This window comes from Microtus oregoni, unplaced genomic scaffold (genome assembly GCF_018167655.1).
Source record: "Microtus oregoni isolate MIOR12 unplaced genomic scaffold, Mior012 000028F_ref0000031, whole genome shotgun sequence".
Lineage (NCBI taxonomy): Eukaryota > Metazoa > Chordata > Mammalia > Rodentia > Cricetidae > Microtus > Microtus oregoni.
This window is the reverse complement of record NW_024543087.1, coordinates 10,314,393-10,336,361: the sequence shown is the minus strand read 5'-3', so window position 1 is coordinate 10,336,361 and position 21,969 is coordinate 10,314,393. Positions and strand designations below refer to the sequence as shown.

General features: G+C 40.2%; 1 protein-coding gene across 4 annotated transcripts in view; it reads left to right on the top strand.

Annotated features, from left to right (window-relative positions):
• Ubp1 (upstream binding protein 1) overlaps window positions 1-21,969 on the top strand; it is a 44,823-nt gene that overhangs the window by 11,257 nt on the left and 11,597 nt on the right. For 3 of the 4 annotated variants that reach the window (XM_041676780.1, XM_041676777.1, XM_041676779.1), the window contains 8 exons: window positions 1,115-1,266; window positions 8,014-8,090; window positions 10,300-10,405; window positions 11,032-11,138; window positions 13,181-13,333; window positions 13,422-13,532; window positions 13,966-14,073; window positions 20,246-20,349. In XM_041676780.1, the coding sequence (XP_041532714.1) occupies window positions 1,115-1,266; window positions 8,014-8,090; window positions 10,300-10,405; window positions 11,032-11,138; window positions 13,181-13,333; window positions 13,422-13,532; window positions 13,966-14,073; window positions 20,246-20,349 (918 nt within the window). The remainder of the gene's footprint in view (window positions 1-1,114; window positions 1,267-8,013; window positions 8,091-10,299; window positions 10,406-11,031; window positions 11,139-13,180; window positions 13,334-13,421; window positions 13,533-13,965; window positions 14,074-20,245; window positions 20,350-21,969) is intronic. The other variant, XM_041676778.1, reaches the window with a different exon arrangement.

The window sequence follows — 21,969 nt, the reverse complement described above, 5'->3', positions numbered from 1 at the left end:
TTTATTTATTTATTTATTTATTTATTTATTTATTATGTATACAATATTCTGTCTGTGTGTATGCCTGAAGGCCAGAAGAGGGCACCAGACCTCATTACAGATGGTTGTGAGCCACCATGTGGTTGCTGGGAATTGAACTCAGGACCTTTGGAAGAGCAGGCAATGCTCTTAACCTCTGAGCCATCTCTCCAGCCCAAGTTTACAGATTTTTAAAAGAAAAATTCCAGATGATTTTTGTTGTTTGTGGTGGTGTTGGGCATTAAGCCTAGGGCCCTTGTGTGGTCTGCAAGTATCCTCCACACTTTAGAGTGCCGCACGCGCTCTATGCGCTAGAACCCAGTTCCCGAGCTTTGGGCAAGGGGCTGGAGGTTGAGACTACAGACGCAGAGACAGACCGACAGGCAGATCTTCCTACACTGATACCAAAGCCCCAAGAGTGCTCTCTTTATTGTATTCAGGGGCAGATTATATAGAGATAGCCACGCCCCAGCCAAGCCCACCAGAAACCACTCTCCTGCGGTCAGGAACTCCTGAAGGTCTCGTGCTCAGAGCAGCTGTAGACACTCAAATCAGGGGAAAACAAGTTGTTACAAGAAATTCAGGATCTGGGGTCTCACTGCTCCCAACATTAGAGTGTTCCTCATGTGCTCTCATTAGAAAAATGGGAGACTTATAATATCTTTTAGATGAAACAGATTAGCATTAATAGTGATTTTACTCTACAAAACATTTCTTGTTTTTTCCATTTTGGGGTAGTGGTGGTGGTATGGTTCCAAGGCATGCACCACACCCACCCAGGCTCTTATCTTACTTTTTTTGTTTTGTTTTGTTTTGGTTTTTTCGAGGTGTAGTTTTCTGCGTAACAGTCCTAGCTGTCCAGGATGGCCTTGAACTCACAGAGATCTCCGGCACTCTCCCAAGTGCTGGTATTAAAGGCACCACCACCCTCCAGTTTATCTTACATTTTAAATAAAATAATTCATTGACTGCCTAGTTTATGCAAAGCTTTGGGTTCCATCTTGAACACTGAATGAATGGTAATGACCCCTGAGTTATGTTTATGTATGATATCTGAAACACAAAGAAAGGTCAGTTTTAATATTTTGTTTTTCAGTGATGTGTTAGCCTTGCCCATTTTCAAGCAAGAAGATTCCAGCCTTTCCTTGGATGGTGAGGCCAAGCACCCCCCCTTTCAGTATGTGATGTGTGCTGCAACTTCGCCAGCCGTGAAACTGCATGACGAGACTCTCACTTACTTGAACCAAGGTTAGTATGGGTTGTCATATATAGCATGTAAAAATCTACAAAAATTTTAAAGATGTTTTGGTATTGTAACTTACAGGACTGTTAATAATTAAAAATTAGGTTCTGAAATTATAAAGCTTAATCTCATTTTCTGTGAGCCAACAGTGTTGTACAGGAACAGTCCTTTCATGGACATTGTGGTTCTTTATCTGCCAGTGGAAAAAGTGGAATTTTTTGTTTTGTTTTTGTTTTTTGAGACAGGGTTTCTCTGTATAAATAGCCCTGGCTGTCATGGAACTCACTCTGTTGACCAGGCTGGCCTCTAACTCACAGAGATCCACCTGCCCCTGTCTCCCGAATGCTGGGATTCAAAGGCGTGTGCCACCACCTCCCAGTTTTTTGTTTTTTTGTTTTTGTTTTAGTTTTTTTGAGACAGGGTTTCTCTTTGTAGCCCTGGCTGCCCTGGAACTTGCTTTATGAACCAGGCTGGCCTCGAACTCTGAGATACAACTTCCTCTGCCTTCCCGGTGCTGGGATTAAAGGTGTGCTCCACCACTGCCTGGCCACTAAATGGAATCTTTACCTCATTAAACAATAGGTTTTAGGCTTTATATTTATGACTAATATCACAAAATGTAGACGGGAACTGGGCCTGGTGACACTTGGGAGGCAGAGGCAGGCAGATCTCGAATTTGAGGCCCCTCTCATCTATACAATAAGACCGTTTCCAAAAAAAAAAAAAAAAAAGAGTGGAAGAATAGCTTGTAACTTCCCTTGTTAGGGAGTTTAGAATCATGAGGCTCTTTACCTTAACAATCCCATGTGTGGTCTCCTACTTTGCTTTTAATATATAGTACTTACTTGGGGTTCACTTATTGGAAATTTAACTTTCAAATAATTTTACTTAGTAATTTGTTGGGACATGAAATTTTCAAAAGAAACAGCATGAAGGCAAGGATGTTCATTTTAATCTTATTTTATTCTGTTAGTTGACTGGTGTTTGGGATGGAATCCTGAGATTTGTTTAGGCACTGAGGAAAAACATGATTATTTCTTGACTATTTTAGTAAGAGGTACTTTGTTGTTGGAATGCTTGGGATCCAGCCTATGGCTGTAGGTGTAAGACAAGTTCTACACTCTACAGCAGGCCCACCTAGAACAGGACCTTGCTCCATGAGAAAGTTCTGAATGCATCGGGAAAAGTCCTGACCAGTACTTGACTTCCATACAAGGGAATGGTTTCAGAGTAGCAGGGAGATTGAGAGTGAGGCACATTTGGGGCGGGACCCAAGAACTTTTCTTTTCTCTTTCTCATGCCCTCCCTATCTTCCCCTTCCCTCCTCTCCTCTTTTCCCTTCTGAGACAAGATCTCTGACTGGCCTGGAACTCAGAGTCTACCTGCCGCCAAGTACTGAGGTTAAAGGTGTGTGCCGCTACACTTCCAGGAACTTGTATTCCTGGTAAATTGAGGTGAAGCTGCTACTGGCTTGGGGACCACAGGTGCCCCTCTCTTTTGAGACAGGGTCTCACTGTATATTTCTTGGAACTTACTGTATAGACCTGGCTGGCATTGAAATCACAGAACTCTGCCTGCCTCTGCCTCAGTTGCTGGGATTAAAACTGTGTAACACCATGTCCCTCACAGTTCACTATTTTTTTTTTAAACTTTAAATATTTGGGGAAATAAGTGGACTTTCCCTGACTCCTGTTTATCTGTCTTTCTATTTCTGCATTGCTGGGGATCAAACGCTGGCTTCATGCATGCAGGGCAGGTGTTCCACTGCTGAGCTCCCCATTTCCACCTGTTGAAGGACAGCATTCAGAGGAGAGTTGGCAGGTATCCAGGAGCTGATGCTGTGATTGGTTATTTACTGGGAGCTCCCCTTAGGCTCGTGCTCACCTGCCTTTTGGAGCTATTTTTAGGCCTGCACCATTGGGTAATGAGAAGAAAAAAGAAAGAGGAAACTTTAGGTAACTTAGGTAGCAGAAATTGGAACAAGAATTCTTAGCTAAGTGGGAGGAGTTGTGTTTTCAAACTATAGGAGTACAGAGTTTAAAAACTGCAACTTTGTGTTTGGCCAGTTATGTCTGAGTAGCTGTCTATAAGAAGAGTTAGGTCCCTGATTTTGATCTTGGAGTAGAAACTAGTCCAGCCTAGAGTAACCAGTTCTCCTTTGAGCCGGGTCTGACTAGGTTCAATCACCTTTTGCCAGGGAGCTTAGTCTTCAGAAAGGGAATCCATGAGACCTGATCTGCCTTCCTGCATTCTGGGTTAGTTCCTCGTAGCCACTGGAGTATCACCTCATTCTGCAAGCAAAAAGAACCTTGGAAAGATGATTTTGTCCACTCAAATACTCTTCATTTGGAGCTGAATTCTATTCGGAGAATATTCTGCTATGAATGCTAATTAACCAATATTGGCTACTTTGCAAATAGGTTTTAGGCTCTAGGAAATAATAGCACGTTTATTGACTTAAAATTTTATTAAAATATTGTACACTCTAGAAAAAATGTTTTTAGTTACTTTTATTCCACAGTGCATTTCCTTTTGTTTAATTTTGGTACTAAAAGTCATGACTGTAGAAATAGAGGATAGAACATGAGTAGCCCCGCCGCTAAGAATATTTGCTGCTCTTTTTCTGACATAGGGTCTCACCTGTGGTCCTGACTTACCTGGAACTCACTGTATTGATCAGGCTGGCTCAAAATTCACAGAAATCTGCCTGCCCCTGTCTTCCACATGCTGGACTTTCCAGCCTTAAAAACACTTGATACTCTTGCAGAGGAAGGACCCGAGTTTACTTCCCAGTATCCACATACCTGCTACAACAATTCATAATTCCAGTTCCAGGGATCTGTTGTAGTCTTTCTCCTCTTTGGATACCAGCAAATGAGTAAACAGAACACTCGTGCACATTAAAGAAAAATAAATTAATTTTTTTATATGCTTAAACTCAGCTACATGGATGTAGTAGTACCAAAGAGATCCATAATAGTCCAGAATGGAATATAACAGAGATTTATTTATTTGGGGATAAACTCACAGTAAGGATAGCTATCTGCTGTCCTTTGTGCCCTGAGAACTGGAACCAAATCCAGCAGAAAAGAGGGCTGCTCACACTTTTTATCAGCACTTAGATTACATAAGACCATGCCCAAAGTGGGCTAGTACCTTCAAGGCTATTGGCTGAAGGAGTTCCCACATCACATGGACATTGTCTTTGGAATCCATGTGAGAAAGGCCAGTTTAGAGGTAGGTAAGGCTATGGACTCAACCTAGCACTTAGCAGTTGTGTTTTCTTTCAGGGGTTTTTGTTTGTTTGTTTTTGTTTTGTTTTGTTTTTTGAGACAGGGTTTCTCTGTGTAGCCTTGGCTGTCCTGAACTGTGCTCGTTGACCAGGCTGATCTTGAACTCAAATCAGCCCACCTCTACTTCCCTGGTGCTGGGATTAAAGGTGTGCACCACCACACCTGACTAGCAGTTCTCAACCATGGCAGTTCTTTTGTGTTACTAAACCCCCAAAGAAGAAAAATACCACAGCGTGGAAGGCAAATTCAGAAGGTAGGGGCTGGGGAGATGGCTCAGTGTTTATGAACACATGCTAGAGCGACTTAGAGCACTCTGTTTCTCTCGTGGGTGCTGACTGACTTCTCTTGGTCTTCAGTTGGCATTCCCTGCCCCCTTTTCTTTTCTTCTTCTTCTTTTTTTTAAGTTCACATGCCCTTTTGATTTGTTGGTGTTTACCATGGGGAATGTCAGGCATTTGTTGGTGGTTTTGTGAGTGCTTGAGTTGGACAGGCAGCCCTTTGAGGGTAACACAAGTTAAAATAGTCCCTCTCTTGTATTTCCCCCCTTTGATTAGTCACAAAATTGAGTCTAAAGATCTGCAATTTAACTTACTGACAGGTACATGCAGGTTGCTTTCTAGAGATACTATTTAGTCTGCCTTTGTATGAAATCATTCTTTGCCCACTTGACTTTTTGTTGTTGTTGTTATTGTTTGTTTGATTGATTTTTAAGACAGGGTTTCTCTGTGTAACAGTCCTGGCTATCCTGGAACTCGCTTTACAGACCAGGCTGGCCACAAACTCAGAGATCCGCCTGCCTCTGCCTCCCACGTGCTGGAATTAAGGCGAGTGCCACCTCCAGGTGGCCTGCGCACTTGGCTTCTTCAGTTCGGTGTCTCGTCACAGCTCGGGCGGCCTGAAGCCCTCAGTCGTGCTTCACCCCGCCAGGGCTGACTCTTCATTCAACATTTCCCCTTTTAAAACATTTATTTTGTAAAAAAAGAAAACAAACTATCTTTTTTGCATTATACATACCAATCCAAGTTCCCACTCCCTCTCCTATTCAACATTTTTGAATAATCAGATAATTAAAACAAAACTTTTATTCCCTAAGTTCTGGTGAGGCTCAGTGTAATTTTATGTGTGTAATGATTTATTTTTAAAAACTGCATCTATGCTTTTTTAAAAAATTGTTACTGTTTTCAAAATCAAGACTCATTGTTAAATATGTTGCAATCTGTGTCTTAGTTTAAAAATTTAAAACTTCTTGTCATATATGCTTTTATTAGTCTTTCAGTATGACGGACAAACTTAAGGAATAGTCTAAAAATTAAGGAGTATTTCAGTAATGCACTATGCACACGTTGGGCGCCAATCTGTAGTAAGAGGAGCAGTATGCTGCATCTCAGCTCCTGGCCACCCAGCTAGCTTAACCCTTGAAATAATGACACAGAAATTGTATTAATTAAATCACTGCCTGGCCATTAGCTCTAGCCTCTTATTGGCTAACTCTCACATCTTTATTCAAACCATTTCTAACAATCTATATGTCACCATGACGTCGTGGCTTACCAGGAGAGATTCTAACCTGTTTCTGACTCAGGCCGGAGATTCATGGTGTCTGCCACACTTCCCTTTTTCCCAGCATTCTGTTCTGTCTACTCCGCCCACTTAAAGGTTGCCCTATCAAAAAGCCAAGGCAGTCTCTTTATTCAACCAATGAAAGCAACACACAAACAGAAGAACCACCTATACCATTAAACTTTTTTTCCTCACCAGTTTTCAAGTGATTTGACTATATTGGTAACCTTGTATTGATAATTCTATGATCTAGAGCAGTGGTTCTCAACCTTCCTATTACTGCGACCCTTTAATCTCATTTCTCATGTTGCAGTGACCCCCAACCATAAAATTGTTTCATTGCTATTTAATAACTAATTTTGCTACTATTATGAGTTGTAACATAAATATCTGATATACAGGATATCTGATATTTGACCTCTGAGGAGGTCATGGCCTACACGTGGAGAACTGCTGGTCTAGTGTCTCCTTTGCATATTTTTCTATAGGCCCACAGGATTGGTAAGGTGTTGGTAGTTAAAATCTACAATTCAGCTGGCAGTTTATACCAAATTATAACGTCATTGTTATTAATAACAAGCCAGAAGTAGTATTTTTTTTTAATTTGGGTACATTTAACTCTGTGTGCATGCATATGTGTGTCTTTGTAGGTAATGTGGATATGAGTGCTATTGCCCCTGGAGCTAGAACAAGTTGAAAGCAACTGACATGGGTACAGGGAACCAAACTCAGACCCTTTGGTAAAACAATAAGTGCTCTTAAACACTGAGCCATCTCTCTCCAGCTCCTCAGGCTTAATTTTTTGTAGTAGCTTATCCCTAATTTTCTAAGTGCTCTAGATCAGTGTGCAGAAATTGTGTGTGTGTATACAAATGACATAGTGGGCAAATGTGACTTAGATTTAGTAACACAGAGAGGCTTCCAGATCAAAATTGGTCTTGGTCCATACCAAAAAACTTTGTCCATGTTCACAATACCATTTATTGTCACCCCCACATTGGAAAACAACACAAAATAAATATACATCACTTGATGAGCGGATGAAATAATTTGGTCTGTTCTTGCAGTAGAATATTATCTGGCCATAGAAAGGAAAAACATTACATTAATTGAAAGAAGGCAACCTCCAAAACCCTACATATTATGTTTTTGCTTTTGTGAAATATCTGTAATATGCAAGTCCCTAAGATAGAAGGTGGATTAGTAATTGTCTGGAGGTTTAGGGGGATAGACAGGGGAGCATAGGAATTGATTACACTGGGTTTGGACTGTTTAAGATAATGACGTGCTCTAAAATTGGTAGTAGTGATAGTTGTGCAGCTCTGAACATATTTGAAACCCCGTGAATTATAGCTTAAAACGTGGATTTCATGCCTGGTGGTGGTGATACACAGCTTTAATCCCAGCACTTGGGATACAGAGGCAGGTGGTTCTCTGTGAGTTCGAGGCTAGCCTGGTCTACAGAGTGAGTTCCAGGACAGCCAGGGCTAGACATAGAAACCCTGTCTCTAGTCAGGCAGTGGTGGCACAGGGCTTTAATCCCAGCACTTGGGAGGCAGAGGCAGGCAGATCTCTGAGTTCAAGGCCAGCCTGGGCTACAAGAGCTAGTTCCAGGATAGGCACCAAAGCTACAGAGAAACCCTGTCTTGAGAAAATTGAAAAAGAAAAAAAAAATAGTCCAGGAGATGGCCAATGAAAGTGAATTGACAATCTCATTTGTGATTAGGACAGAATGGTGTTATTTCTCAGGGGGGACAAAAGGAAAGATTAACTTGAATATGCTTATTTTGATACATTAATTAATGTCATGTTATATATCTTGAGGGACCATTAAGTTATGTAGAATAGAATGATGTTCTTTACATGGATTGTTTTTGATACATAATTTCTTTAAATTAGGCCAATCTTATGAAATTCGGATGCTGGATAATCGCAAAATGGGAGATATGCCTGAGATCAGTGGAAAATTAGTAAAGGTAAGGACAGTCTGTTTTAATTTGTAATGGGTTCTGTGGTGATTGAATAAAAGTGGCTGTTGTCATGCAAGAGGTTTTTTGTTTGTTTTTTTAAATATCTGTTTATTTGTGCATGTGCAACCACCACAGCACCCTGAGGATGGAGGGAGTTGGTTCTCTGCTTCCACCACAGGGGATCTTGTAGAAGGAGCTGCGGGCTGCGTTCTGGCCGCCTGGCTAGCTTATGCCCCAAAATAATAATACACAAATTGTATTCTTTTAAACACTTCTTGGCCCATTAGCTCTAGTCTCTTACTGGCTAACTCTCATATCTTGCTTTAACCCATATCTAATAATCTGTGTAGCACTACGAGGTGGTGTTTACCAGGAAGATTCTAGTTTATGTCTATCTTGGGCTGGAGCTTCATCGTATCTGCCCTGGAGAGGAGAGGCATGGTGTCTGGCTCACTTCCCTTCTTCCCAGCATTCTGTTCTGTCTACTCCACCTACCTAATTTTCTTACATATCAGGCCAAGCAGTTTTCTTTATTGATTAACCAATGAAACAACAGATTGACAAGTAACCTTCCCACATCAGGATCTGGAAATTGCACCTTAACCTCTGAGCCATTGATGCAAGCTTCTTTATAAAAAATTTTTAAATATCTCTTTAGAAAAATTACTATTTTAGAAGTTTGGGCTTTTTAAGCTATATTTTGCTTATTTGTATGTGACATGGAAATTATAGTTGTTGGGAACCAGGAAACAGAAAAGTTAGTTTAGTTATGTATAGCAAAACCCATCACAACAATTAAACTCTTTTCAGTTTTATTTATTTATTATTATGAGAGAGACAGCTCCTGCACAGGTATGCACAACTTTTATATTGTAAACTTTGAACACACCCAGAGCTAGAGAGGAGGTACTGTACTGTGAATTCACATAGACCTGTTATGTGAAAAATGGTGTGTCACTTGTCAGCATAAACAGTTACCAACAACTTTCCAGTCTTGTTTCACCTATTTCCCCTTTGTCCTCTGTTTTGCAAAGATTTTATTTTAAATTTGTGTGTGTGTGTGTGTGTGTGTGTGTGCACACGCGTGCGCGCACGCTGCACACATGCTCCCATGCATGCACATGCTGACATGTGCAAGAGTCCTGTGAGGCCAGAAGATCCCTGGTAGCTGGAGTTATAGGTGGTTGTGAGCCTGCATGTGTGTGTTGGAAATGGAACTTGGGTCTTGCACAAGAGCAAGCCCCAGGCTACGAGAACTCCTGATCTGTGTCTCTTGTCCTCATACCTTTGAGTTCCTTGTGTATATGCTGGGTTATACAGTTTACTAATTCATGTTTGCTTAGGTCATCAACCAAGACTACTGATGTTCTGAGGAAAATATAGCAGTTTGACATTCACACCAAATGCCAAATTGAATTTCTATCAAAGCACTAGAAAAGTCAATTCTAAAATACTTTCTATTTATCACTGAAAACTGGCTTTTTAAGGTAGTTCCCTGACTGAAAAAATAGCTAGTTAGATAGATGAGATGTGTTTAAAAAGATTTTCTAGAGCTAGTTAAAATGCCTGTCAGATTAATTTGGTATGAAAGGTTAATCATTTAATTGTTGATCTGCCTTGGGTTTACTTCTAAATTAAAACATACAGAAACATATATCAGACTCAAGTGAAGAAACAGGCAACACTGGCCGTCCATAAAAAAAGGAGCTGCTTCCAAAACCAACCAGATGGTTCTGTCCTGTTGACATCACACTAGTTTAAATAAACACTGAGTTCATTGATTGAGAAAGAGTTCATTTTAAGAGATTTTACTTCTAGCTCACCATTCAGTTGATAAGCCACTTGTATGATTTTTCTTCTATTAAATATGTTAGAATATACCCAATTATATCCTGAGGGTGTAGAATTAAGAATATGGATGAGGGGTTTGGGGATTTAGCTCAGTGACCCTGGGTTTAGTCCTGGTGAGGGAGACAGGTTGCGATGGGACAAAATAACAAAAGAGAACATGGATGCCTGTGAATTTATTGAAAAAAAAAATCACATCTTTTAAGATTTATTGGCCCTGTGATCTTTGTACAACTTAAATTTGGAGGCACCTGGGACTTAAATGGTATATTGCCAGAGGTGGTATAGAAGTTGAGTTGAACATATTTGATGTGCTATATCTGTTTGATTTTTATTTATGAATGATTGGGTCTAACTTTTTTTACAGAGCATCATAAGGGTGGTGTTCCATGACAGACGGCTACAGTATACAGAGCATCAGCAGCTTGAAGGCTGGAAGTGGAACCGCCCAGGAGACAGACTTCTCGATTTAGGTACAGGTGGCTGTCAAAGACCATGGAGATGAAGGTGCTGTGTAGCTATGTCCATTAACATGTTGGCACCATGTAAAAATTCATCGCGTGGATGCAGCTTTTGTGTCAGTAGATCTGTGTCTTAAGAATTGTTTTATGCTTGAAAGTGCAGTAGTTTTGTGGTGCTACAGTAACCTCCACCAGGAACTGTATGATTTTGAAGCTATCTTAAACCTCAGTTGGCACCGTCCATCATATTCTTAATGAAATGAAATACAAGCCGTGGTAGGAGAAACTGTGATTTTTGTTAGGTGGATTTGATATTGAAGACAAGGTTGACTACGGAGAACGTTGAAGGGAAGTTCAACATGGATTAATTATTTCCATAGAACATAATATAGTAAGTTTTAAGTTTGTTTTGTTTCTGTTTGTTTTGATTTTTTGTTTTATTTTGTTTTGAGATGGGGTTTCATTATGCTGCCCAAGCTGTGCTTGAACCTCTAGGCTCAAGCCTTCCCCCATACCTCAGCCTCCCAAATAGCTGGGAATGTACTTGAGTGTGCTACCACACCAGGCTCAAATTGTAAGACTTTTAATTACTTAAAATGGATACATTTTTTTTTTGTAACTTGTGTTTGAACATACAGATATTCCAATGTCTGTGGGAATAATTGACACAAGGACAAATCCAAGCCAGTTAAATGCAGTTGAATTTCTGTGGGACCCTGCAAAGCGCACATCTGCCTTCATTCAGGTTTGCCATTTTATGTTGTTAGAAGCATACTGCCCAAGTCATTTAGAAGGTTGAATTCCTGTCTCATGAAAGTACTTCTTATTTGTAAATTATAATGTAATGCTTTTTAAAATAAAAAATACACACAGTTAAGGGACTGGAGAGATGGCTCAGTGAGCAGTAGGACTTCCACTTCCAGAGGACCCGAATTCAATTCCCAGCACCCACATGGCAGGTAGCAGCTGCCTGAAACTCTGAGATCTGACACCTTCACACAGACATACCTGTAGGCAAATCACCAATGCACAAAAAATAAAAATACATTATTAAAAAAATACATAAAATGAAAATGGGTTTATTAGATTAGTCATAGACATAAAAGACATTGGTTAATCATAATAAATTTTTTTTTGTTATATTTTGTTTTGTTTTGCTTTTTGAGACAGGGTCTCTACATTGCCATAGCTGTCCTGGAACTCACTATGTAGCCCAGGCTGGCCTTCAATTCACAGAGATCTGCCAAGTTCTGAGATTAAAGGTGCACCACCAGGCTTGGCAATATTATTATTATGGTTTTTTTTTGTTTTTTGTTTATTTTGGAGACAGGATCTCGCTTTTGTAGCTTTGGATGATCTGGAGCTCGCCATATACAGTGTGCCACCATACCTTTGGGCTTTTAATTTTTGTTTTGTTTTTCAAGACAGGGTTTCTCTGTGTAGCTCTGGCTGTCCTGGAACTCACTCTGTAGACCAGGTTGTTCTTGAACTCTGCCTCCCAAGTGCTAGGATTAAAGGTGTTTGCCACCACCACCTGTCTTTAATTTTATTTTTTTATTGGTGTTCACAATAATAGAGAACAAAAACTGCCATTTAAAAGGATACTATTGAAAAAAAATTTCAGGTTTAATATTTTTTATAACATTATTTAAAACATTATTTAAAGTTCATAAACTTTAAAGCTTCCACAAATGAAGAGATAATGATAGTGGATTTTTCATGTCCATCATGTCACAGAGATCCACCTGCCTCTGTCTCCTGAGTGCCGAGATCAAAGCTTTGCACCACCACACCAGGCCACTCTATTTTACCATAAACATTTTTGTGTATCCAAGATATAATGTGATTACATATTTAAAACCCAAAAATAACTAATATATAGTGTGCAAATTTGCAAGTGGTGGAATTTTAACTACTATGTAGGTAGTCATTATATAGAAGGGAATAGCCATTTAATTGTTGGCCAGCTTAAGTAAGCTGTGTTTGCATCAGCTTTAAGGATCATTAGCATTCAGTGTTTGGGTTGTCTATAAAATATTCCCATCATGATGATGACATGATTCATATTGGTTGAATATTGTCACTTGCTATTAGTGTTTGTCCAATAGAATAAACAGTTTTGTAGTAAAAAGAATGATAAGGCTGGCCTTATCTTAGGCTGTGCAAATCATATTTAGAGGTGAGCTTTTCACATTGCATATCATTTGAAGAGGCAAGCCTTTGTGGCAGTCAGAAATGACCATGGTCTTGCTGCTTGCTAACTTCATGTTGTATCCTTGGGCTGTTTTCTGAAGTGGTGTGGGGGGCAGGGGGTGGTGAAAATGATTTTTGACCCAAGATCCTTCCAGAACTTGGAAAGGTTGAGCTGGAGAGTTTAAATGGATACAAATTGGATAAATAATGAGGCTTTAGGGACTGCAAATTGCCGGGCAAAGCCTCACAAATTGGTGTGTTTGGAGAAGCAGTAGCAAGCTTGGCTGTCTGGCAGGGGTGGAGGACCCTGGGTCTGAGAGAGCGTGTTTTTGGGGTGAAGGCAGTGACAGTGCGCAGCTGCTTCTGTGCTTTCCTCACCGGGAAAGGAGAGGCACTGAAACAAGAGTTGCTGGAGTCCAGTGAGTCCAGAAATGCAGGAGTTCTGAAAGGAGGCCTGTATTCAGAATAACTAAGGAAATTCATGCGATAATTTGACTGTTTGGTATTTTAAGGGATCTTGTATGTACATCCATGAGGGAATAAAATAGACCCTCAGTGGAAAGTTTTTGAATGTGGTTCGGCTTTTTTTTGTAGGTACACTGCATCAGCACAGAATTCACCCCACGTAAGCATGGAGGTGAAAAGGGAGTGCCTTTTAGGATCCAGGTTGACACCTTTAAACAGAATGAAAATGGAGAATACACAGATCATCTTCACTCAGCTAGCTGCCAAATCAAAGTCTTTAAGGTAAGCAATGAAAACCAGGAGGGATTCTCAGTTTTCCTTTAAAGTTGTGTAGAGCCAGATGAATGATGTCATCTACTTTGTTTTTAAGCCTAAAGGTGCAGATAGGAAACAAAAAACTGACCGAGAAAAGATGGAAAAGAGAACAGCTCATGAAAAAGAAAAGTATCAGCCATCTTACGACACCACCATCCTCACAGAGGTAATGCGGCTCAGCATTTGGCTTTGGAAACAAGGAGGTTTGCGTGTTAGCAGGACCTTGCAGAAGTGTTGCAACATAAGGATTGGGAAGGCTGGGTGGTGGATTGACCTGATATTCTGAGGATTTTGTGGGCACATACATGTCTTACCTAAGTTTGGGGATTTTATGAGTTAATTTGCCTGGGTGGGATCTTGAATGAAGATGCTGAAATCCCAATGAGGTCTCAGACCTTAAAACCTTGCAATTGACAAGAGATTTAAGTGGGGGCCTAGAATGTCCAATTTTTGTCACTGCTGGGGTTTTGCATTTTCTTTAACTTTGAATCCTGTTAGTCATACATTTGTTTAATTGAGCACAAAGACATGAAACAGGGTATTAGGTCTTTCTTTGTATAATGAAAAGACATTGACCCCAATCTTTGGTGTTTGTCCAGATGAGGCTTGAGCCTATAATTGAAGATGCAGTTGAACATGAGCAGAAAAAGTCCAGCAAGCGGACTTTGCCAGCAGACTACGGTGATTCTCTGGCAAAGCGAGGCAGTGTAAGGGACTTCTGCTTCTCTTTTCATTGTGCAAGAACCCTTGTGCAGTGTTAGATATAGGACCAACTTCATGGAAAAGTAAAGCCGAAATTGTTTTTATGTCCATGTCTTGATTTAATTTGCTTTTGTTTAGACTTTCTGCTTTCTGTTTGTTCCTCATTGAGGAAAATTTCCTAAATCTAACACTTTAAAACAAAGCATAAACGATGTTGACCATATTGGGTGGTTTTGGAGGGAACGACACTCAGAGATATGTTTTCCAACTTGTTCTCTTGTTCCCTTCCCCTCCCCCCTCCCTTCTTCCCCTTCACACACACAACTCCTTCAGGATAATTGAAATTACTTGACTAATTTTAAATCATTTTTATGTAGTTAAGAAGTTTTGCTTTTTTTAACGTGTATACTTACCTAATAAGAAAATTTATAGATAGTTAAATGATGGCAGCAAGCTTGATATTAACATGTGCAGTTCTCTGTGTCAGTCCCCTGCATGCACTATAAGAATGTGTGTCTGTCTGTGCTTTTAAAAGCCTCTTTGGCAGCACTGGTAAAAACCTCTTTGTGTAGTGTTTCCTCTTGGCACCTGCATTGTGATGTAACGCTTCAGACCACAGTGGTGACCTTGCTGCACTTAACCCCAGAACCCTCTGGAACAAATAGTGAAGGTTTTGATTGAGCTTTGTCAGGTTAAATATAGCAAGTCTTTATAACACAACTCTGTCCAGCAGTCCACAGAGGATTGTTCTGATTTCAGATTTAAATCAGCTTATATACCCTTATTAAATAGGAGGAGAAATGTTAAAGAATTTCTTAAAATAACTGTTTTGAGCACGCTGTTCATTATTGCACTGTTTGTATTATTAGGGTCCCAAAAATGGATTTTTACTTTTATAATTCTCTATGATTAATTATGGACTTTGAAGGTCAATGTCACAAGGACTATCACAGGGACATCATTTCCATTTTAAAGCAATATTGAAATGATTCTTTATGCATGCTTGAATCCCAGGGCACTGGGAGCACATGCTGCATTTTCTTTTATTTATTCATTCATTTATTTTTTTTATTCTTTTTTAGACACTAGCTCAGCATGGCCTAGAACTCACTATGTTGCTCAGGTTGGCATGTCCTTCTGCCTCAGCCTGCCGAGTACTAGGATTGCAGGTGTGAGCCACTGTGCCTGATTCTCTGCATTTTTTTTAACTGGGCTATTTTAGTTTAAATCGGAGACAGTCAGACCCTCTAAATGCTCCCTTCCCCAAATGTCTGCTCTCGAGTTTTATGTTTTATTAACTCCTAATTCTTCTGAAAATCTACAAATGTTCTTAGTACAATTTTTGAGGGGATTTTGGGAGCTTAAGTCACTTGCCTTTATAATTTGTGTTATAAGCAATTTGTCTAATTTAAAGAAGTTGGTTCTGGTGTGATTGATAGGTAAATCTGCTTTAGTCTAGAGCCAAAGATGAGGAAGTCAGTAGTAAATTCTTACTGCTTCTTAAGTCTAAAATATGCAAAACGTCAGCAGTTCACGCCTGGGATTTCACATCTTCTTAAGTTTGTTGCCTGCCCCCTGGCTGCATTTGGTTTGGGTATGATGCTTCTCGAGTTGGTTAGACTACAGTCTGGAAACGTGTTTTCAAAATGCAGGATCCAGATCATGAATCCCTTAACCAAGGTCATAGCTGCAGCACTTCATGTATCTCTAAATGTCTGTAAAGGGGCTGGGAGCAACCTTTCTTGCAAGTTTTGGACTTTCAGTTATAAAGATATATATCCAGAAGTCTTGATAAAATCTAAAACGTGCTGAATGACAGGGTCCCAAACTGAATTTTCCCTCCTGCCAGTTCCCAGGAGATGATGTCTAACAAACCCTTTGTGTGTTTGTTGATGTTTGGCTTACTCCTGGGCTGCCACAGTGTGTCCTCATTCTTTAATCTCAGTGGGAAAATACTACATTTGCAGTGCACTGAAACCGGAACTGCACAGGTCCAGACCATTGGCAGGGCCTTCAGGAACATGAGCACAGTACTACACTTGCTGTTAACAGCACCATGGGCTGTGGGTACCCATTAGTGTGCTCCAGTGCTTGCCCAGCTCACTTATGATCCTGAGTAAGCAAACAAAACCCCAGATTAAATACTCCTCTTGTGATAGTAAAAGCATCTACATTTGTAAATATGAACTAGATGAGTGTACGGTGAGTAAGCATGCTGTCTCCTGTGCCACACCAACTTGTTTAGAGATAGCTCTATTTTCTCAAAGAGCGGGCAGTAATTCCTAAGGTATATTTGGGGAGATGTTGCTTTGAATATTAAGAGTTATGCAGATATGTATGTTTGGTTGTACTATTTTTATTAGGAGAAGGGTGGTATAACAGGAATCTCTTGCATGGAGTAGAGTGGCAGTCCATGTTCCCATGGTTAGATGTGCTGTTACAGGCAGGGGCACTTCACACTGTGTGAACTGAGGAGAAAGTGATACTCAGTAAGACCAAAAGGGCTCTACTCTTAAAACAACAGGTATTTTCATGTGGAATAAATGTAATCTGTAGTAAGGCCATTGCTAGAGTTGACCAGTCACGCCATTTTCTGCTTTGAAAGGTGGTGGTCTTGGAACAGTCTCTGCAGTGACTTTATTTTCTTTTGAGCCGTCCATAATTGGTCAGATGTGAGGAATACTGGGGATTTATTTTCTTTCCCTATCTATGTCCATGCTGGGTAGCTTGTTAAGACATGGGTGGGCTCTGCCTGGAGAGGCCTCAGTTTAGGCTCTGGGCTTCATGTTAGTGCTCTTAACACTTGGCTAAGAAAACTTTGAACAAGATGATTTTTTTCCGTTGATTGTTTTCAAACTGGCATCCAAAAGTTTCATTATAATTTGAACAGTTGCAAGGGAAGCATTTCATGGCATGCTGAATATCTGAATTTATAATTCTTAAACTAAGACTACTAAAACTTATTTATCTCTGCTAGTTTGAGGATAGGGTTACACAGAAAAGCCCTGTCTTGAAAAACCAAAGCCAAACAAAAACAAACAAAAAAAAAATATTGAAACTTAAAACTATTTTTAATCTGGAGGAAGTAGCCCACAAAATCGAGGTATCACGGACATTTCAAATTTCTTTTGTTTGGTACTGAATTTTACTCCTATCATCTATTGTTCTCACCTTTGTATTCTGTTCCTTTTAAATGTTCTCTGAAATGTGATTATACCCTTATGCCTGGAAGTCTTTGCATGATAACTTCAATTTTTTTTAAGATTTGTTTTTATTTTTTACTTATTATTTAGTTTTTTTGAGACAGGGTTTCTCTGTGTAGCTTTGGTGCTTGTTCTAGAACTAGCTCTCGCACACCAAACTGGCCTTGAACTCACAGAGATTGGCCTGTCTCTGCCTCCCGAGTGCTGGGATTAAAGGCGTGTGCCACCACAACCTGGCTAAGATTTATTTATTTTTATTTTATGTGTATATGAGCATTTTGCCTGCATGAATATCTGTGAATTACATGTGTACAGTGCCCAGGAAGTCAGAAGAGGGTGTCCAATCCTCTGGAAGTGGAGTTACAGGTGGTTGTAAGCTGCGCCGTGGGTGCTGAGAACCAAATCTGAGCCCTGGAAAAACAAGTTCTTTTAACTGCTGAGCCATCTCTCCAACCCAGTAACCCCAGCTCTTTACAATATAGTTTCTGGGTTTCTGAGTCTTACTAGTCTATTTTTTTTTAAAGATTTATTTATTTATTTATTTATTATGCATACAATGTTCTGTTAACATATATACACCAGAAGAGGCACCAGATCTCATTATAGATGGTTGTGAGCCACCATGTGGTTGCTGGGAATTGAACTCAGGACCTCTGGAAGAGCAGCCAGTGCTCTTAACCTCTGAGCCATCTCTCCAGCCCCAGTCTTACTAGTCTTAAACTCACAGCCATCTTCCTCATTCAGCCTCCTAAATTCTGGAGTGAAAGCTTGAGCCACTCCTGACTACAGTAGATTTTCATAAATGGGAAAGAAAAGGTTTTGTTGTTTTTAATTTTGTTTTTGAGTTAGGGTCTCATGTAGCTGATATTGGCCTTAAACTTAATCTCCTTGCCACCACCTCCTGAGCCTGGTTGTAGACATGTGCTACCATGCCTGACTTGAATTTAATCTTTAAAATTTCTTATGACTATAGATTAAGCTTAGGTAGGAAATTAAAAATTGGTGTATATGGTGCCAGGCCCAGCTAAGTAAGTTTGATCTCCAAGACTCAAGTGATGGAAAGAGAAAACAGACTTCCCCAAATGTCCTCTGACCTCTACGTACATGGCATGGCAGATGTGCACGCACACAGACACACACATACATACATATGTACATACATACGTAATGTAATTAAAAAATCTTTGGGGCCACTTTATTAAAAGTTATACATTTTTTTATTGATTGTTTCGGATTTTTCACTACAGGTTTCTCTGTATAGCCCTTGCTATTCTGGAACTCTCTTAGGCCTCAAACTCAGATCAGCCTGCCTCTGCCTCCCGAGTTCTGGGATTAAAGGCATGCATTACTACCACCTGGAAGGCAATTATACAAATTTTGAAGTACAGTTAATAAATATAGAATTTCAGCTGGGTGGTAGTGGTAGCGCATACCCTTAATCCAGCACTCAGGAAGCAGAGGCAGGTGGATTTCTGTGAGTTGAGGACAGCCTGGTCTACAGAGCAAGTTCCAGGACAGACTCTAAAGGTACACAGAGAAACCCTGTCTCAAAAAAAACCAAGGAAAAAAAATTCTTTGTAAATGCATCTTGAATAAAGAGAACAGATACAGGGGGCTGGAGAGATGGCTCAGTGGCGAAGAGCACTGGTTGCTCTTCCAGAGGTCCTGAGTGCAATTCCCAGCAACCACATGGTGACTCACAACCGTCTGTAATGAGATCTAGTGCTCTTTTCTAGGCTGCAGAATACAGTATACATAAACAAATAAGAGAGAAAAAATAAACATGGTTTTTTGGATTTTTTTTCCTTATTTTTTTGAGACTAGACTGGCCTGGAACATCCCCCCAGGTGCTAAGATTATAAGTGTGTGCCACCATGCCCAGCTTAGATTTTTTTAAAATAGGTTGAGAAATTTTGTTAGATAACATTTGTCGGTATCATTCAAGATTTGACATTTCTTTTGAATTCTCTACAGCTAGACAGTGATCTTTGTAGATGATTTAGTATCTGCCAGGGGACCATAGTAGTTAAAGCAAGAACTGAAAGCCACATCACTTGGAGAAAAACTCTTAGTCATTAGAATCACGTATTTCAGGAGTGGCTACTCTCCTGTCATTTACTTGGCTCTGGAGAGTCTTAAACCCCAGTGCTGAGGTCAGGTGTCATGCCTTTCTTTTTCTCAAATGGGAGCCGGCTGATTAAAAAGGGGAACCTTTGAAACTGACATCCTCAACAGAATAGTTGTAGAAAGAAATACCCAGTGTTAGGTAGCTATTTGTGAAGCTCAGAAGGGAAGGTTTCCACTTGATTATTGTAGCCTGCTCAGCATGCTCTGGACCTTGGCTTATTTAGTTTTGCTAACTGTAATAGTGTGTTTCTGTATCTTGCTCTGTCCCTTGTCAAAATTTTTTCTAAGATTGAGAGATATTCAGTCCACCATATCCCTTTCAGAAAGCACACACACTCTTACAGCATACATGCACAGTTGGTGTGCTTGCGTGCTAGCCTGTTCAATAAATCTTATTTATAAGGTAATAAGCAGATACTGATGAGGCTGCTTCCTGGGCAGGCATATGAGCAATAAACAGGACCTAGCCACACCTAGATCACTGTATGATGTCAGATGTTGCTTGTGAATCCCTTGTCTGCTGTTTTTAAACCTTGAGGTGTGTCTGTCGGAGCACCTGACAGAAGTTGGAGGAAGAAGTGTGTGTGTGTGTGTGGGGGGGGGTGCTTTTAGAAAGCAAATATATTTAAAGTGTCTTGATAAATTTTGCTGCTATCATCACTCAGGTTATCTTTAAAAGCTAAAATGTCTTTTGCTGCACAGGGTAAATTTGATACATGTCTAATAGGCACCAGGTATCTTGTGGTTTATAAGTTTGCATTGGGTCAGTTAGAGACCAGATTACACAAGTGCTTCTTCCACACATTTAAGAAGCATGTTGTTAACTCATTTCTGTTTCTATCCTTAGTGTTCTCCGTGGCCCGACACCCCCACAGCCTATGTGAATAACAGCCCTTCCCCAGCGCCCACTTTCACCTCCTCACAGCAGAGCACGTGCAGTATCCCAGACAGGTATCTGGTTTGTGTGGCCGTGTGCTTGCACCTAACCGTTGCTCCTACGAGTCCCCATCCATGCGGCCTCATTTATGTGTGTCTGTGTCAGGTGATGGGAAACAGCCTGTACTTAGGTCATATGAGTCTTCACCTTTGTGCATCTTTGTGCATCTAGTCACATTCACTCTGACAACACGGTAACTGCAGAAAGGGGAGGGGGTGGAGTTTTCTCCAGGGACTGAAACAGGAAGATTGTGAGTTTGAGGCCAGATTGGGACTATATAACAAGACCCTATCTGAACAAAGGGGAAGAAGAGTTCTTAAGATAGAGGCAGGTAGCTGTCGTTGAGAGATTTAAGAAAGCACTAACAAGGTACACAGTTATGGACATAGGGTGAGCAACTGACGTGAAGCGCTGATATGGGTATGTTAAGATTGCATTGACGACAAAGCACAAAGTTTACCACGTGACATAGGTTTTGTTGTTTGTTGTTTGTTTTGCACTATAGTTTCTCAGTGTTGTTTTAGTTGGGTATTTAAGATTAAAGAAAGGATCTTTGGTTTTCTTAAGACTATGGTGGCTTTCAGATCAGGACCTCTGGATTTTGTTGAATGTGCTTTATATTAAGGCTTTCACAGCTGATAGTCCAGGGAGCTCAGAGTGGGAGCTGCATAAGCCTGAGGCTGCTATCAGCCTTCAGCTTCTGCTGCCTTGCCAGAGGACAGTAGTTCAGAAGTTCCTGCTTTTAGGAAGTTTCTTATGGTGCAGAAAAATTATAAAAGCTTTAGATGGCAGGGGAAAGTTCTCTTTATATAGTCTAGTCTTGTTGACAGGGTCTGGTAAGAAATACTACAAAATCTGTTTTTTCTCTTTGGAGATGGAATAACTAGCCAGGAGCCTGTTTTCATGTAGTGGTTTTGTCTACAAGTAGAAAAATTTATGCACTCAGGAGGCAGAGACAAGCAGATCTCTTGAGTTCAAGGCCAGCCTGGTCTACAGAGAGAGTTCCAGGACAGCCAGGGTTATACCAAGAAACCTTGTCTGTCAAACCAAACAAAAACAAAAAATTCAAGTAGAAAAAGTATCATAGACTGGGGTACCAGAGAGCCAATGTGTAGCATGCAAGAAATCTCTTATGTTACCTGTCTGGGTGTATTAGCAAATGGCTGTGATCTTAGAGATGAGCTTTGAATTGTGTATTTTTGATGTCTGTATGTTTCCTGAGAGCCCATTGTATTCCCAGCATGGTCCTTGGTGCTAAGATATTTATATGGCCAGACAAATTCCTGTTGGAAGGGGCTTAGGTTCTGGTGAACGGAGAATAAGGTCGAGAGGTGGTGGAAAGCTGGTTCTGAGAGAGGAACCCTGCTCAGGAATGGATGGTGCCTGTTCTCTGAAATTATTTGCAGTTTTCTTTATGCCTTAAACCTTAGACTCTTTATACCTTAGACTCACAAGGATGGTGGCACGTATTTGTTTCATTTCCTCATTTCTCATGGGTGAATATTGAAAAGTTTCTGTAACTCCATCCAAATAGATATATTAAAGAGGGAGATTTGTATGTTTAGTTAGGGTCACTTTTTTTTTTAATATTTATTTATTTATTTATTTATTTATTATACATATACAATATTCTG